At 47.1% G+C, this 15,215-nt stretch overlaps 2 protein-coding genes across 9 annotated transcripts in view; both read left to right on the top strand.

Moving 5' to 3' along the window:
- The window catches only part of CHD4 (chromodomain helicase DNA binding protein 4), a 29,859-nt gene extending 26,263 nt beyond the window's left edge, over positions 1-3,596 (top strand). For 4 of the 7 annotated variants that reach the window (XM_023256722.2, XM_023256724.2, XM_023256721.2 and 1 more), the window contains exons 38-40: positions 1,797-1,995; positions 2,718-2,881; positions 3,046-3,596. In XM_023256722.2, the coding sequence (XP_023112490.1) occupies positions 1,797-1,995; positions 2,718-2,881; positions 3,046-3,063 (381 nt within the window). In that variant the 3' untranslated portion in view covers positions 3,064-3,596. The remainder of the gene's footprint in view (positions 1-1,796; positions 1,996-2,717; positions 2,882-3,045) is intronic. The other 3 variants (XM_023256723.2, XM_023256720.2, XM_023256718.2) reach the window with 1 other exon arrangement.
- Positions 3,597-4,508: 912 nt separating this feature from the next.
- On the top strand, positions 4,509-15,078 carry NOP2 (NOP2 nucleolar protein). 2 transcript variants are annotated; one of them, XM_045061294.1, is made up of 16 exons: positions 4,509-4,700; positions 4,964-5,070; positions 6,749-6,794; positions 6,967-7,055; positions 7,232-7,482; positions 9,352-9,407; positions 9,523-9,689; positions 9,789-9,988; positions 10,144-10,233; positions 11,080-11,167; positions 11,244-11,384; positions 11,963-12,102; positions 12,249-12,338; positions 12,517-12,639; positions 12,760-12,988; positions 14,296-15,078. In XM_045061294.1, exons 2-16 carry the CDS (start codon positions 4,968-4,970, stop codon positions 14,952-14,954), a joined length of 2,472 nt encoding a protein of 823 aa, XP_044917229.1. In that variant the 5' UTR covers positions 4,509-4,700; positions 4,964-4,967; the 3' UTR covers positions 14,955-15,078. The 2 variants fall into 2 exon arrangements, with proteins under 2 accessions (XP_044917229.1, XP_006933509.2); XM_006933447.5 differs by having other exon boundaries at positions 4,511-4,683.
- Positions 15,079-15,215: the final 137 nt, after the last annotated feature.

The raw sequence follows: 15,215 nt of genomic DNA, 5'->3' as shown, positions 1-15,215 counted from the left end.
CCATACAAAAACAGCCAATGTGCCAGATTTTGGCCATAGGCCATAGTTTTCTGACTCTTGACTGATTGGATTTGAGATACAAACTAAAGTTTTGAGCCTGAGTCACCAAGAAAAATGATCATTGGCAGTTCAGAGAAGTATGAGGAGGGAGCAGTTTGTAGAGTTAAACTTTAGAAAAAGTCCTAGTGTTCTCCCACTACCCCATCACCATAAACAAGTGGGATCAGAGTGATCAACCACATGAGTGGGATCAGAACACCCAGTGCTTTGAAATGAAGGTTCAAAAAGCATCATTTGCACAGAGGTGCTGGCTGAACTGGGAAAGGAGAAATCACTTAAGGGAGTGCGTTAAAAGAATAGCAAGCCAAGGGCTGGCCCTGGAGAAAGCTCATAGTATGGGACAGGAAAAGGCAGTTGGTGAAGGAGACAGGATCTGTAGATTGAAAGTAGATGCTTGGTCTGTCTGGGGATAGATTATTCTGCTTGATGAAGCATGTCCTGTGGAAGAAACAACAGCCCATTATTCTCATACTGTCCTATTTCCTGACCCCTAATGGCTTTATTGTTTTTAAGAACCAGTGGATGGATACTTGAGCAAATTAAGTCTTATAACTTCTGAAACAGCATTCTGTCCCTCGGAATATATTGCAAAGAACCTTTTACGTAGCTCCATCAGGTGACGTGTAAGTGTTCATTGCAGCATAATTTTTGGTGGTGGGGCTTGTAGGCAACCTAGATGTTCAGCTGGGACACTGGGAGTGTGCATAGGTAAAATGTGGGTTCACATCATGAAGCGTTCTAAGCAACAGAAGAAACAAAATATATGTAATAGAACAACATAAATTGAACAAATTAAAAAGATCTGAAGTGGGGAAAGGAAGAAAAAGCTTTTTATGTGTACAGAACAACATTTTGTTAAATTAGAAATATGCACATGAACCAATATTCAGTCTTCAAAAACACCAAAAACCACGCAGTAAGTATATTATAAGCGTTGCCTATTGGGGAAGGAAAGGGAATGGAAATGAGATATGGAGACAAAAGAAAATAAAATAATTTTAAAAAGTAAAACAACTTAAGTGATATGATGTGGTAGGTATATCCATAGAAGGGACTATCATGCAACCACTAAAAAGCATCTTTTGTCAGGGGCGCCTGGGTGGCTCAGTTGGTTAAGCATCCGACTTCAGCTCAGGTCATGATCTCATGGTTAGTGAGTTCAAGGCCCACATCGGGCTCTGTGCTGATGGCTCAGAGCCTGGAGCCTGTTTCGGATTCTGTGTCTCCCTCTCTGCCCCTCCCCTGCTCTTGCTCTGTCTTTCTCTGTCTCTCAAAAAATAAGTAAATGTTAAAAAAAATTTAAAAAAAAAAAGCATTTTTTGTCAAGAGCAGTTAATAATAAAGGAAGGTTTTTACTATGGAATTTTGAGTGAAGCCATGATGTAGATCTATAGAGAGAGAGTGATCTCTGGTACATAAAAAAATATATATGCAAAGAAAAACCAGAACATGTTAACAGTATCTTTAGGAGGTGCAATTACTTACAATCTTAATTTTTTATACGATCTACTTTCTAAATTGAAACTATCATTTTTGTATAAGCAAATCAATAAAGGGCAAGTAGTTTTAAAAACATGGACTTCCAAATGGGGATTAAAAAAAGCAAAAGCAATGTGATGTTGAGCTGCTTGTGTGTGGGGGAGCCGTCTGTAAGGTTCTTTATAGGTTCTGAGAAGCCTGTCAAAAATCAGAGTAAGTATCAGTCCAACCCCCATCTCCTCTTTATCCTTCTCTAGCTCTTAGAACAAGCCCTGGTGATTGAGGAACAGCTGCGCCGGGCAGCTTACCTGAACATGTCCGAGGACCCTTCTCACCCTTCCATGGCCCTAAACACCCGCTTTGCTGAGGTGGAGTGTTTGGCGGAGAGTCATCAGCACCTGTCTAAGGAGTCAATGGCAGGAAACAAGCCAGCCAATGCAGTCCTGCACAAAGGTAGCCAGTGGCTCCCCTGCCTCCTGCTGACTCGGTCTCCTTCCTCCTCCCGAATACATAGTTACTCCTTGTTTCCAAAACTTTCAGAGTTCCTCTGGCTGAGATCTTTGCCTTCTTCCTTGAAAAGCTAATATCTTAGAGGCAATCAAGGACAGTGGTTCTTTGCCTCTTTTAACTCCATATATTCAAGTTCTTGGAGGTGGAAAGCAAAGCAGAATAATAGAGTATCATCTGAGATAATTTAGAGGTGACTTCAGGTGATTTAAGATCCAGTCAGATTCTAGATCCCTTTCAACATTTTGTTTCTAACTAAAGTTCAAACATGGGGGGTGGGGTGGAGGGTGAAATGAGGAAAAAAAGGCTGTTACAAAGGAAGGAGGAGATAGCTCCAAAAGCTGGAGAGGGAAGATGATGAAAAAGGAAAGAACAGGAATAAGCTTCTCTCATGGAGGGAGAATACAGACGAGACAATATGGAGCAAAGTGCATTGAGGGCTAAGTGGCATAAAAAAGCATAGCATCATGGACAGTTGGAAGTGGAATATAAGACGTATGGGTATGGTGGAGGCCAGTCAGGTGACTGACTGACAGACCATACTCCAGCACATCAGTCACTTGGATCACTGAGAAGTAACAGAGGGGCCTGGTTCACCGTGCTAAGAAGGATCTCAGTCTTGACTACCACAGCTCACCATCTGTTTCTCCCTGCACCCCTACCCCATGCAGTTCTGAAACAGCTAGAAGAACTGCTGAGTGACATGAAAGCCGATGTGACTCGACTCCCAGCTACTATAGCCCGAATTCCCCCAGTTGCTGTGAGGCTACAGATGTCAGAGCGTAACATTCTCAGCCGCCTGGCAAACCGAGCACCCGAACCTACTCCACAGCAGGTAGAGTGTTTTCTTCTGGCCAGCTGTTCCAGCAGAGCCAGTCTGGAACTTGTAATATTGCTCTCCTGGTTGGGGGGTGCAGGGGCTTACCGGGTGAGTTCCCTTGGGATCAGGTAGATTCCTATGGTTTGGAATTCTGACTCCCTTGGCTCTCTTTCCTGTAGGTAGCCCAGCAGCAGTGAAGATCCGGATCGATGATACCACCTCCACCGCTGAGCAGTGACCTTCCTCACTTTCCCTTGCCCAGCTTCTCCCCTGGGGCCTGAGAGACCCTCTCCTTCCTTCTGCCCCATCTTCCACATTGTAAAGGAACAGCCCCCAGTGCACTGGGGAAGGGGAGGGAGTGAGGGGCGGTGGTGCCCTTCCTGCTGGAGAGACATGCAGCAGTAGCGCCGGCGCCATCTGCAGGGAGCTGGCGGGCTGGCCTTCTGGGCCCTGGCTTCTCCCCACCGTAACGCCTGTTACACACAAACTCTTGTGGGTTCCCGCCAGGCTTGAAGAAAACGATCTGAATTTCTTCCTCCTTTTGGTTTTATTTTGTTGGTTTATTTTGTGTTTTCTTTTCTCCTTTTTTGGGGGTATTCAGAGTGGGCCGGGCCCCTGGGCGAGACACAGCTACCTCTGTTGGCATCTTTTTAATACCAGGAACCCAGCGGCTCCAGCCACTGAGCAGCTAGAATGAAATAAAGTGGAAAAAAAAAAAAAAAAAAAAAAAGAACCAAAAGCATAAAAAACCACAGCAAATTTCTTGATGAAAATTGAAAATAAAAGTTTCCTTGTATTTTAGTGCTCTGGTTCAGTGTGGGTGTAGGTGCAGGTGGATGAGTGTGTATGACAGGAGCTCTGGGAAATGTGTATTTGAAACCTAAGGGGGTCACCTTGTGTTCTGATATTCTTTAGAAGAGCCATGTTCTGCGTGCATGTGCCTTATGTGGTGGGGATCAAGGATGACTGCCACCTGGAAAATGCGAGGCTCCAAAACCATACTTGGGTTCATACCCTGTACTACTGATTCATGGCTTTGTGACCTGAGGGAGTTAACTTACCTGGGCTGTAGATTTCTCCTATAAAATAAAGATATCTTCTTCATAGAGTTGTGAAGATAAAAATAGTAAAGTGCTTGGAAATGTTTTTAACAGCTGCTAAGCACCGCCTTAGTGTTTATTTGGAAGAAGGCTGTAATTTTTTCTTAATGTGAAATTATAGGACACAAGAAGTCTTGCTCTAGCCTCTAGAGATGTGAACCCAGGCAGAGACGAACCTTACTTAACGGGCTGAGCGGGGGTTTTGGGGGCCGAAGAAGCGGGTCTCCTAATCAAAGGGCTGGGAGGTGAGAAGCATGCGATTCGTTGGTCTTGAGACGATGGTAGGGCGGAGGAGGGCCGAAGTCTCACGCCCTGGTTGGAGGAGCGGCGGCGTGGAGGTACCAGTTTTTCCCACTGATAACTGCAATGAGGCAAGAGGCCAACCCTTTGCGGACGGGGGTGGGGTGTGTGGGGTGGAGGGGGCGTTGGAAAGCGTCCCGTCCGCATTGCTTTCTCCGCTCCCGGGGACTGAGTGGAAGCGGTCCACCTGCGAATTTCCTCCGGCGGTGCTGCCGCCAGCCTCGCGCGCGTTCCCAGGGGGAGCCTACGTTCTGGGTTCTGCGGCCGACCGGAAGAGGCGGGGCTACGAGGCGGGAGCGCTCTGTGCGCCTGCGTGAAACATTTCCGTAGCGTGTGGTGTCCGACCCTAGTCTCAGAGTACACGTGGAGTGCCGAGCCGCTTATCCAGGGGCCTCTCGGGCCTGGACCCTATTTCAAGTGAGCCGAGGCTTCGGGTGGGTGTGGAGGAAGTTGGGGAAGGGTGACTGCACTGACTCAGACTGGGGCGTCGGGAGGGGGACGTAGTACAAATGGTGTGGGACCCAAGGGCCGGGTCCAGCATAAAATGGAGATTTTGTCATGCCATTAGGGGCTGTTGGGAGTGCTGAGTCGAGATTCGAGGCGATTCCCTTTACCAGTCTAATATGCTAAGTGTGCGGTCTCCGTTTCCCTTTCCAATACGCGCGACTCTACCTTCTCCCATTTTTCTTTTCCCCAGTACTATGGGGCGCAAGTTGGACCCTGCAAAGGAGAAGCGCGGGCCAGGCCGTAAGGCCCGGAAACAGAAGGGTGCTGAGACCGAACTAGCCAGATTCTTGCCAGCAGGTAAGGGTTAGGCCTGGCCTCCTCCCCTCACCTCCTCCCTTTCTCCAGTTCTTTAGGTTTTGCTCCAGTTTTTCATCTGTATCATATCCCCTTCCGTTTTTAGTCTCTGTAGTCACTGTTCAAGTAGACTTTTCTTTGAGCCGAGTTACCGAATTTAGACAGTTTCTAGAGGAACCAGAGTATATTGTGTGAGTTATTAGAAAGTAAGTATGAATCAAACACTGTCCTTATTACTTACAGAAGACGTAGCAGGGACTGAAGCACCCATGCAAGGGGAGGTCCAGTTTAACATTGAAGGGATTTAGACGACCTACACAGAGTTTAAAAAGATTTTAAGCTGGGGGACACCTGGATGACTCAGTTAAGAGTCCGGCTCTTGATCTCAGCCCAGGTCTTGATCTCAGGTCACGATCTCACAGTTTGAGGGATGGAGCCCCTTGTAGGGCTCTGTACAGCGCAGAGCCTGCTTGGGATTCTTTCTCTCTCTTCTCTATGCCTCACTTTCTCTGTCTGCACCTGCCCTGCTTGTGCTCACTCAAAATAAATAAATAAATGTTAAAAAAAAAAGATTGTAAGCTGGGTTTTGGAAGATGGTTGACATGTTAGTAAGTGGAAGTTGAGAAGAAAGTGGTCACCATCAACTAGTTGTGTTGTGGAGGGCATGGCTATGGCAAGGCACAGATCTGATTCCCACATGTCTGCTGCATGGAAGGCTGGGGTGGGAGAGAAGAATGGACAGGTACTTTGTGTTGGGCATTTAGAGAAAACAGTGCAGATTATTGAGGTATTAGAAAGTGCTAGGCACTATACTGAAGCTTTTGGATACATTATCTTGCCTCATTCATCTCGTTCTCTTAGTGCCCTGTGAGAGAGGCATTGTTAAGGAGATGAAAGCTGAGAGATTAAGTAACTTGGTCGTGTAAATGACAGGGCTGAGATTTAAACTTTCTATTTCTTGGAGAACATAAGAAAAAATCACCTACAAAGGTAAAATCTGTGGTTGGTTACTGAGTAAATTGAGAGGAAAGGAAAGGAGAAGACAAGACAGTTTTGTTTGTTACATAACTTTGTCCATTTCTTACAGACTTAGCAGTGTTTGAAATGGTGGAGCTTCTACAGGTCTTTCAACTCCTTCGGTCTTCTGTTGGCAGACTTACGGCGATGGCAGAAGTGGTAGTGTAGGGACCACAGTGCCAGATCTGCGCAGCTTAGTCTTTGCATCTTGGTTTTGCCACAGAAGGAGCAAGTGTATGTGCCATGCTGGCTTATTTCAGATTGTTTTCACCATTTTCCTGAAGGAGGAATCATAACGGGTCCCATATTTACCAACCCATTACCAGTTCAGACCTTTGGTGCGTTTAGCCATGTCTCTGTACACTAGGTCCAAGGCCAGAGAGAAAAGATGAATTTTGAATCTTTTGTTTTCAAGATGGTAGTAATGCTATTGATTGAAATCAGAAACCTGGAGGGAGGCCCAGTTTGGATTTGGGTGATGCACAACTAGATGGAGATCATCTTTACGTCTCTCATCCAACTCTTCCTGGAGGGCTATGAAGCAAGTTACAACCTACTCCCTTTAATTAGTGAATTAATTTTTTCTTCACTTTTATTTTCTAATGTTCTTTTTTCATTTCCCCTGTGACCTACTGTTTTGCCTCTCTCTCTTTTTTAAATACAGCAGGTGATGAAAGTTCTAAGAGGCTGTCTAGTCGTGCTCGAAAAAGGTGAGTGTGGGTGTCCAGACTTCCATAGACGAAATTGGTACTGTTCATCTTTAGTCACATGATTACACGTGATCATACTGATGGAAAGGGTTGTTTGGGGACTGTTGCATTTCTATGCATTTCTATGGCAGAGTCTAAAGGTGTGTTCTGTTTCCTCCACATATCGTTTCAGGGCAGCCAAGAGAAGGTTGGGTTCTGCTGAAGCCCTTGAGATGCCTAAGTTTCCTGGGGCCAAACCATTCCCTGGAAAGTTACCAAAAGGTCAGTGAACATAGGAGCTGTGTGCTACATGAGAAGTCCTCTACGTCCTGGGTAGGGAAGGACTTGTTGAGCATTTCTGGAGTGAAAGGAACAGCCAGAGGACATTTTTAGGGGTAGAAAGTACAGGGTTCATCAGTGTGTGCCTGCCATCAGTCTAGGATTATTCAAACCCTTAGGAGCCTCTGGAGGAGCTGTCCAGACACCTGGTAAGAAGGGAGCCCAGTCCTTACTCCGTGCTTCTCAAGGCAAGAAGCGTCCAGCACCAACTCACAGCAGTGAGGAGGAGGAGGAGGAGGAGGAAGACGACTCCGAAGAGGATGATGTGGTGAACCAGGGGGGCCTCTGGGACTCTGAGGACAGTGACGCTGATATGATAGATGACTATGGCGCTGACTCCACTTCAGAGGACGATGATGAAGGTGAAGAGGTGAGGTTTCTCTCTGTGGGTGTTCAGGAAGGGATCCTTGCCTTTTAGTTTTTCCAGATCCTTTTTTTTTTTTTTTTTTTTACATTTGTTTATTTTTGAGAGACAGAGTGAGACAAGGTGAGAGTAGGGGAGGGGCAGAGAGAGGGAGACATAGAATCTGGAGCAGGCTCCAGGCTCTGAGCTGTCAGCACAGAGCCTAACATGAGGCTCGAACTCATGAACCGCTAGATCATGACCTGAGCTGAAATCAGACGCTTAACTGACTGAGTCACCCAGGTGCCTGTAGTTTTTCCAGATCCTTGAGAATATCCGTCAGTGATGAGGATACGTGGAGTAGAGAAAAGGGGTTTTAGCATTCCGCCACTGTTTTCCTGTCATCTGTGTTTTTGCTCAGTGCACATGCAAGTATAGAAAAGCTGTAGGATAGAGCATTTTGAAATAGGAGACTGTTCAGCGGTGGTGAGGATATGGTCAGGGGAATCTTTGAATGCCCAATGTGAGGGGAATAGAAATGCATACACATTTTTTATAAAGCATTTGGTATCTGAGAACCTTAGGAGTTTCTTCCTTTTGAACTAGTAATTCCGTTTAAGAAGATGATCCAGAATGTGGACAAAGATTTATTCACATTTATGGGGCGCCTGGGTGGCGCAGTCGGTTAAGCGTCCGACTTCAGCCAGGTCACGATCTCGCGGTCCGTGAGTTCGAGCCCCGCGTCAGGCTCTGGGCTGATGGCTCAGAGCCTGGAGCCTGTTTCCGATTCTGTGTCTCCCTCTCTCTCTGCCCCTCCCCCGTTCATGCTCTGTCTCTCTCTGTCCCCAAAAAAATAAACGTTGAAAAAAAAAAATCTAAAAAAAAGATTTATTCACGTTTATGTAGGGGTTCCTGGCTGGCTCAGTTGGTAGAACATGCAACTGTTGATTTCAGGGTTGTTAGTTTGAGCCCCATGTTGGGTGTAGAGATTACTTAAAAAAAAAAAAAATCTGGGGCGCCTGGGTGGCTCAGTCAGTTGGGCGTCCAACTTCGGCTCAGGTCATGATCTCATGGTCCGTGAGTTTGAGCCCCACGTCGGGCTCTGTGCTGACAGCTCAGATCCTGGAGCCTGTTTCAGATTCTGTGTCTCTCTCTTTCTCTCTCCTCCCCCGCTCATGCTCTTTTCTCTAAAATAAATAAATGTTAAAAAAATAAAAATTAAAAAAAATCTAAAAAAAAATTATCTATGTATTACACAATTAGTATATGTTAGGAAAACTCAGGTGATACAGGGTTGTATAGGATGAAAAGAAAGTTCCCATTTGCACTGTTTCTCACAGTCTGCCTTTTCTCTACAGAGTTACTGTTAGGAGATTTGCAGACACGTTGTGGACCTTAATGCCCAAAACTCTGAAAACTGCCAAAATAACCAATATGCTTCAGTAAATTATGGTTCATTTATATACTAAATTAACATTTGGCCGTTATGTCTATGAAAATGCTGGTGATCTGTGAATGAATGAAAAAAGGCAGGAAACACATGTGAAAATGCATCACGATTTCAACTATGAAAAATAGTATGTCTGGAAGAAATGTGGCAAAATGGATATCCAAGGACAATTTTTGTCTCTTCTGTATACATATGGGGGTGTATTAACATTCAGAACTTTTAATGGGAAGTGAGTTACACACAAAAGTAGAATAGTGTGATGAAACTCTATGATGTTACTTAGTTTCAACAATGGTTGACATATTCACTTCTATTCACTTCTTTAGCTTTCCTCCTTCCTTCTGAGAGTTACATTTGCATTTAGGAAACAAAGTACAGAGATGGGATACTACTTGGGAGAGTGACAGAGCAGGCTTTGCATTACTAGCTCCTGCCTCTTTTTTCAGCTGCTGCCCATTGAGAGGGCTGCCCGGAAGCAAAAGGCCCAGGAAGCTGTTGCTGGGTGAGTTTTGGAAACTCTTAGGATGGAGCCCAGGCAACAGCTGGGATGAAGGAATTGAGGAAGGAGGAGGTGTCTGTTTTCATCTGTGAATCACTGTTTCTGGACCTGTTTGTAGGAGCCAATGGAGTGAGGAGGAGACTGAGGAGGAGGAGGAGGAGGAAGCCGAGGAAGAATCCCCTGAGTCAGGCCCTCAAAAGAATGATGAGGCAGATGGGGGCCTGCAGATCAATGTGGATGAGGAGGAGCCCTTTGTGCTGCCCTCTGCTGGGGAGATGGAGCAGGATATCCTTCCAATGCAGGGTGAGGGGTAGGGAGAAGGTGCTTGAGAGAGGGGATTTCCAGGCCCTGGGACGTCACCAAACAGTTCCTTAACACGTCCACATGCCCAGGCTCCAGACTTGCAACGAATTCACAAGCGCATCCAAGATATAGTGGCAGTGCTGCGTGACTTTGGGACGCAGCGGGAGGAAGGTAGATCTCGTTCTGAATATCTGCACCGGCTTCAGAAGGATCTGGCCACTTACTACTCCTATGGAGACTTCCTGCTTGGCAAGCTCATGGACCTCTTCCCTCTGTCTGAGGTAATGAATTCTAATCTAAGGCCCCTTCTGCTTTTCTTTTCTTATCTTCTCTGTTTTACCCTGAATGAGGCAGGCAGTCCGTCTCCTTGCTCTTTTCTCTTCTGGCTGAGCTCCTTGGCCAGCCTGACTTGCTCCCTGCCATTTTGCTTCCTTAGTTGGTGGAGTTCTTAGAAGCTAATGAGGTACCTCGGCCCATCACACTCAGGACCAATACCTTGAAAACCCGGCGCCGAGACCTTGCTCAGGTGAGGGCTGGATTTTGAGATTTATCTCAGGGAAGTGTTGACTTCTAACCCCAGAGACTCCTCTTTCTCACTCTGAAGGGGGTTGGGGGACTGGGGTCTTAGTACGTAAGCATTTCTTGTACAGGCATGATCCCAGGAGGCAAACCCAGGCAGGCTTAGTGTCATGCTGGATTTATCTGACTGACTCAGGGCCCAGGACCTCTGTGGAGTGGGAGACTCATCCCTTCAGCCTCTGTTCCTTGTGACAGGGTTAGGACGCTGGCATCAGGGAAAAAGTGCTGCCTCAGAACAAAATGGGAGTTGTCTGCCTTTTAGATCATTGAAGAGTTGGTAAAACTGTGGTTCCTGCCCCCAGAAAAAGACATGACACACATGAACAAACAGTATTTTAAACTCCTCGTTTCCAAGGGTTCAGGGACCCCATGGTAAAGACCACTGTTCTACGGTTAGTGGTGTGGTGTTGTATGTAGTCTTTCTCCTGGTGCGAAGGTAACCTACCTGATCTTTATCTTTAGTGTGTTGTGATGTTACATTTTTGGATGGCAGGGGTGCCTGAGGCTTTTGGAAAATCAGAGTTCAGTTCCAGGAAACAAAAGGACAGGAGCTGGCAGTCTGCTCCATTGGGCTGGAATTCAGACCTTGAGTTGGAGCCTCAGGCTAAGGGAAAGGACATCATAGGATGGTATGGGAGAGGCCACAGCCAATGAGTCTGTGGTGATTGTATCATGACTACAAGCTCTGGAAGTGGTGGTGCCACAGGCCTCAGTGGAACCACGTTTTCATATTTCCACCTGTTTTCTGGGTGTAGGAACCTACAAGGTTTTAAAATCTTCATTTTATCTTCAGGCGCTAATTAACCGTGGCGTTAACCTGGATCCCCTGGGCAAGTGGTCAAAGACTGGACTGGTGGTATATGATTCTTCGGTGCCCATTGGTAAGTGTTCCCTGCCTGGAAGCCCTTCTGTCCCTGCCCTCGTCCCAGCATGTCACAGATGGGTGTCCTTCCACAGGTGCTACCCCCGAGTACCTGGCTGGGCACTATATGCTTCAAGGAGCCTCGAGTATGTTGCCAGTCATGGCCTTGGCACCCCAGGAACACGAGCGGATCCTGGACATGTGTTGTGCTCCTGGAGGAAAGACTAGCTACATAGGTATGAAAAGGGAAGGTGGGGTAGGAGCCATTTGGCTTTCTGCTTTTGGAGTAGATGGGGTTGCTAACTTACTAGTGTGCAAGAAAACCATACACAAGCAACTAGCAGAGTAGTGAGGAGTGTAGGCTCTGGAGCCAGCCTGGTCCAGCCCCATGTGTGCCACTAACTACCCATATGACCTCAGGCGAGCCCCTGGTCTTCTCTCGTTATCTGTAAAATGGGGTGGTAAGTGTCCTTGGTTTGGGGGTTATATTATGCTTGGGTTGTTAGGATTAAGATACACTGTTAGAAGTCCTTGGTCAAGTGTTCAGCACACAAGTAGTCATAACCATTTCATTTAGCTGTTAGCACCAAAAAGATGTTCGGTAACAGCGAAAGAAACCACACCAGCAGTCTTGTTCATCTCAGAGTGCAGATTGGGTAGACCCGTACAGTAGACTGTGGGGAGGAGGCTTATTGGGAGTGAAGTTGCCTTGAAGCAGTGAGACTTCACTTACGGGTTCTTGGGCAGGAGGGTGGCCAGCGGGTGTGGAGGCAGAGGAGCTGGCTGGTGAGCACTGTGCCCTCTCTCCCCTCAGCCCAGCTGATGAAGAACACAGGTGTGATTCTTGCCAATGATGCCAATGCTGAGCGGCTCAAGAGCGTCGTGGGTAATCTGCACCGGTTGGGAGTCACTAACACCATCATCAGCCACTACGATGGGCGTCAGTTCCCCAAGGTGGAGTTCCCCTATGTGTGTCTCTCTTGAGGTCTTCCAGTTCACCTGTCCCCTTCCTGACCTCACGGTATTTAGACTTGCTCCTAGGAAATAATGGTGCGGTACAGGTTGCCAAAACATCTAACTAACCTACCCCTTCTCCCCAGGTGGTGGGGGGCTTTGACCGAGTACTTTTGGATGCACCCTGCAGTGGCACCGGGGTCATCTCCAAAGACCCAGCTGTGAAGACTAACAAGGTGAGGAGTTGGGGGGTGGGGCTAAGGGTGGGAGTGGGGGCCAGCTGAGAGGGCTTGGCTGGGCCTTGCAGAGGTGGAATGGGAGGTAGAGGGGCACCTTGAGCAGTTAGTAGCTTGCCTCTTCTGAGGCTGCCTTTTGAAGTTTTGACACCCTCGTATCGGTCTCTCCTTGGGACAGGATGAGAAGGACATCCTGCGTTGTGCTCACCTTCAGAAGGAGTTGCTCCTGAGTGCTATTGACTCTGTCAATGCCACCTCCAAGACAGGTGGCTACCTTGTCTACTGCACTTGTTCCATCATGGTGAGGCCTTTGTTGTGGCAGAGCAAGAGGGGACAGGGCTAGGGGTCTCTTTGCCCCTTAGAGCTCTCTTCAACTCCAGCTCTGCTTTTCCGTCCATTTTTGTCTCCCCCACGTATCCAGGTGGAAGAGAATGAGTGGGTGGTAGACTATGCCCTGAAAAAGAGGAATGTGCGGTTGGTGCCCACAGGTCTAGACTTTGGCCAGGAAGGTTTTACTCGCTTTCGAGAAAGGCGCTTCCACCCCACTCTGCGTTCTACCCGCCGCTTCTATCCTCACACCCACAATATGGATGGTTTCTTTATTGCCAAGTTCAAGAAATTCTCTAATTCCATCCCTCAATCCCAAACAGGTAAGCAGTCTGCTCTTTCTCCCCTTCATCACCCACCACCTTTGCTCTCTCTGCCTTGAAAGAGGCGTGTGACGCAGGAAAGGGAGGTACTTCTGCCTCCCTTACACCAGCCTTTGCGTGCTTGGATGAGAAGCCTCTTTCATTTCAATTAGAATTGTTCCGGAGCCTGGACCCCATTTGAGTGTATGTTAAAGCACACGTACAGATGGGGACTTTTCCCTTGATTCTGCCAAGTCGCTGCAGTCTTTCGGCACTAGATGCACTCCCAGTGCAGTTGTGGTTTCTTTTCCTTCTTGGCCAAGGGGTGCCTTCCTGGTAATAGACCTCTGCTGGTCCAGCACTGTCAGCACCGGGTTGGCACAAGTCTCCTCAGAACTATCAGCAGTTCTCTGAGTCCATCACGTTAATTGCAGCTCTTTTTCTCAGTCATCTTGAGTCTGGCCTGGATCTCAGAGAGAAGGGTGGGGTTTCTGGAACAGGCTTGATGGTGCTGCATGCTGGGATATAACCCAGGTTTAGTTAGAAGAGGGAGAGGCAGGTTTCTTGGACTACAAACTGTGACTTATTGAGTTGATTTTTTTATTATTTAAGTAACTTCTTAAGTTCAAGCCCAGCATGGGGCTTGAAATCATTACCCTGAGATCAAGAATCATGTGCTCTACTGACTGAGCCAGCCAGGTGCCCTGATTTTTTTTTTTTTTCTTTATAAATAATGTCCCTCACAAAAGTCACATCTGAATGTTAACAGAAACCTTAAGAACTAGAACTAGAGAAATTTGCTGTAACTTTTTTTTTCACTGTAACTTGAAAAGTACCTATTTAATGTCATTTCTCACTTATGTCTTACTGGCTTGTTTCTGGTTGCTATGTGTGACTTATTTTCTTGTATCTCATCAAAATCCACATGAAAAAAAAAAGGTCTTTGATTTAAAAAGCCCAGTGCTTCAGGTGTATTCAGGATTTCCCTCCTCCTCAGAGTGCCTTGTTACCTCCTGCCCTCAAGGGGACAGAGCTTCGTTTGAAACCTTTTTGCCTATGGGTGGGGAATGATCCCTTTCTCGTAATTTATTTTTTGATCCTTTTTTCCTTAATACGAGGTTCAAATATGACTTGAGTAAAGGCCGGGTGATGTTAAGTAATACGAATTTAGGTAGTGTGCTCTTAGGCACTATCCCAGCTGTGTGGAACACTTGGCCAACAGTACCCAGGCAGTTTTCTTACCTTAATACCATTTACCTGCTCCACTAATGATGAGGATCCAGTGATGAGGCCCATTTTCCCAAACCATATGCTTAATTTTAAACCAGGAAATTCTGCAGCTTCCACCCCTACGAACCTAGACTTGCCTGAGGTGAAAGATCAGATGACCCCCAAGCCTAAGGGCAGCAGCCATCCTGCCAAGAAAGCCAGAGTGGCTGTGAAAGCAAAGCAGCAGTTGCAGAAACGGCAACATCCCAAGAAGGCCTCCTTCCAGAAGCAGAATGGCATCTCCAAAGGGACAGACTCAAGTTCGCCTACTGTATCTTGTGACACAAAGTCCCAAGCTGCTTCTAAGCTCCAAGATAGCAGCCAGCCAGCTCAAAAAGCTGAAGTGATCAGGGGACCAAAGGTGCCTAGGAAACTAAAGCAACAGTCAGCTATGCCACAGGCCTCCAAGAAAGTTGCCTTCCGAAAGCAGAATGCTTCCAGGGGCACGGACACGGAAGTGCCAGTGCTGTCCCTCTCCAAGACCCAGGCCACTCTCAAGCCTGAGGACTGTGATCAGCCCCTTGGAAACAGCAAAAGGGCTGAGAAGGTAAAGCAGCAGTTGCCAGAACAACCTTTCAAGAAAGCTGCCTTCCGGAAGCAGAATGGCACCCCCAAGGGGCCTGAGACTTCCACTGTGTCCCTTCTCAGTTCCAGCCGGCCCCCACCAGCGAAGAGGAGAAAATCTCAGTCCAGAGGCAGCAGCCATCTGTCGTCTTAGACGAATGGTTGAAAGTAGGCAGGGGTGGTTCATTACTGTTAATCACTGGTTTGGAACTATGGCCTCTGTGAGGTTGGTGTCCCCACTGTGCATATGAAATCTAATACACATTTTATACTCTCTGGCCACTGTGTGTTTTTTGAGGGGACTGGGTCCTGGCTTTGCTGCTTAAGGGTAGGGCTGGGAAGGTGGGACAGGGACCCTCTGAAGAGAGGAAACTGGTATGCTGAGAAATCAGTTTCAGGCTCCTGGGTTTCCGTG

This window comes from Felis catus, chromosome B4, assembly GCF_018350175.1.
Source record: "Felis catus isolate Fca126 chromosome B4, F.catus_Fca126_mat1.0, whole genome shotgun sequence".
Classification (NCBI taxonomy): domain Eukaryota; kingdom Metazoa; phylum Chordata; class Mammalia; order Carnivora; family Felidae; genus Felis; species Felis catus.
This window is presented reverse-complemented; position numbering and strand designations above follow the sequence as displayed.

Bases quoted from the DNA above. Each gene is read 5' to 3' on its own strand.
- NOP2 (XM_045061294.1), top strand. From the start codon at position 4,968: ATGGGGCGCAAGTTGGACCCTGCAAAGGAGAAGCGCGGGCCAGGCCGT. The intron at 9,690-9,788 runs ATATCCTTCCAA...TAACACGTCCAC, and splicing joins TGCTGGGGAGATGGAGCAGG to ATGCCCAGGCTCCAGACTTG. The intron at 9,989-10,143 runs GTAATGAATTCT...TTGCTTCCTTAG, and splicing joins ACCTCTTCCCTCTGTCTGAG to TTGGTGGAGTTCTTAGAAGC.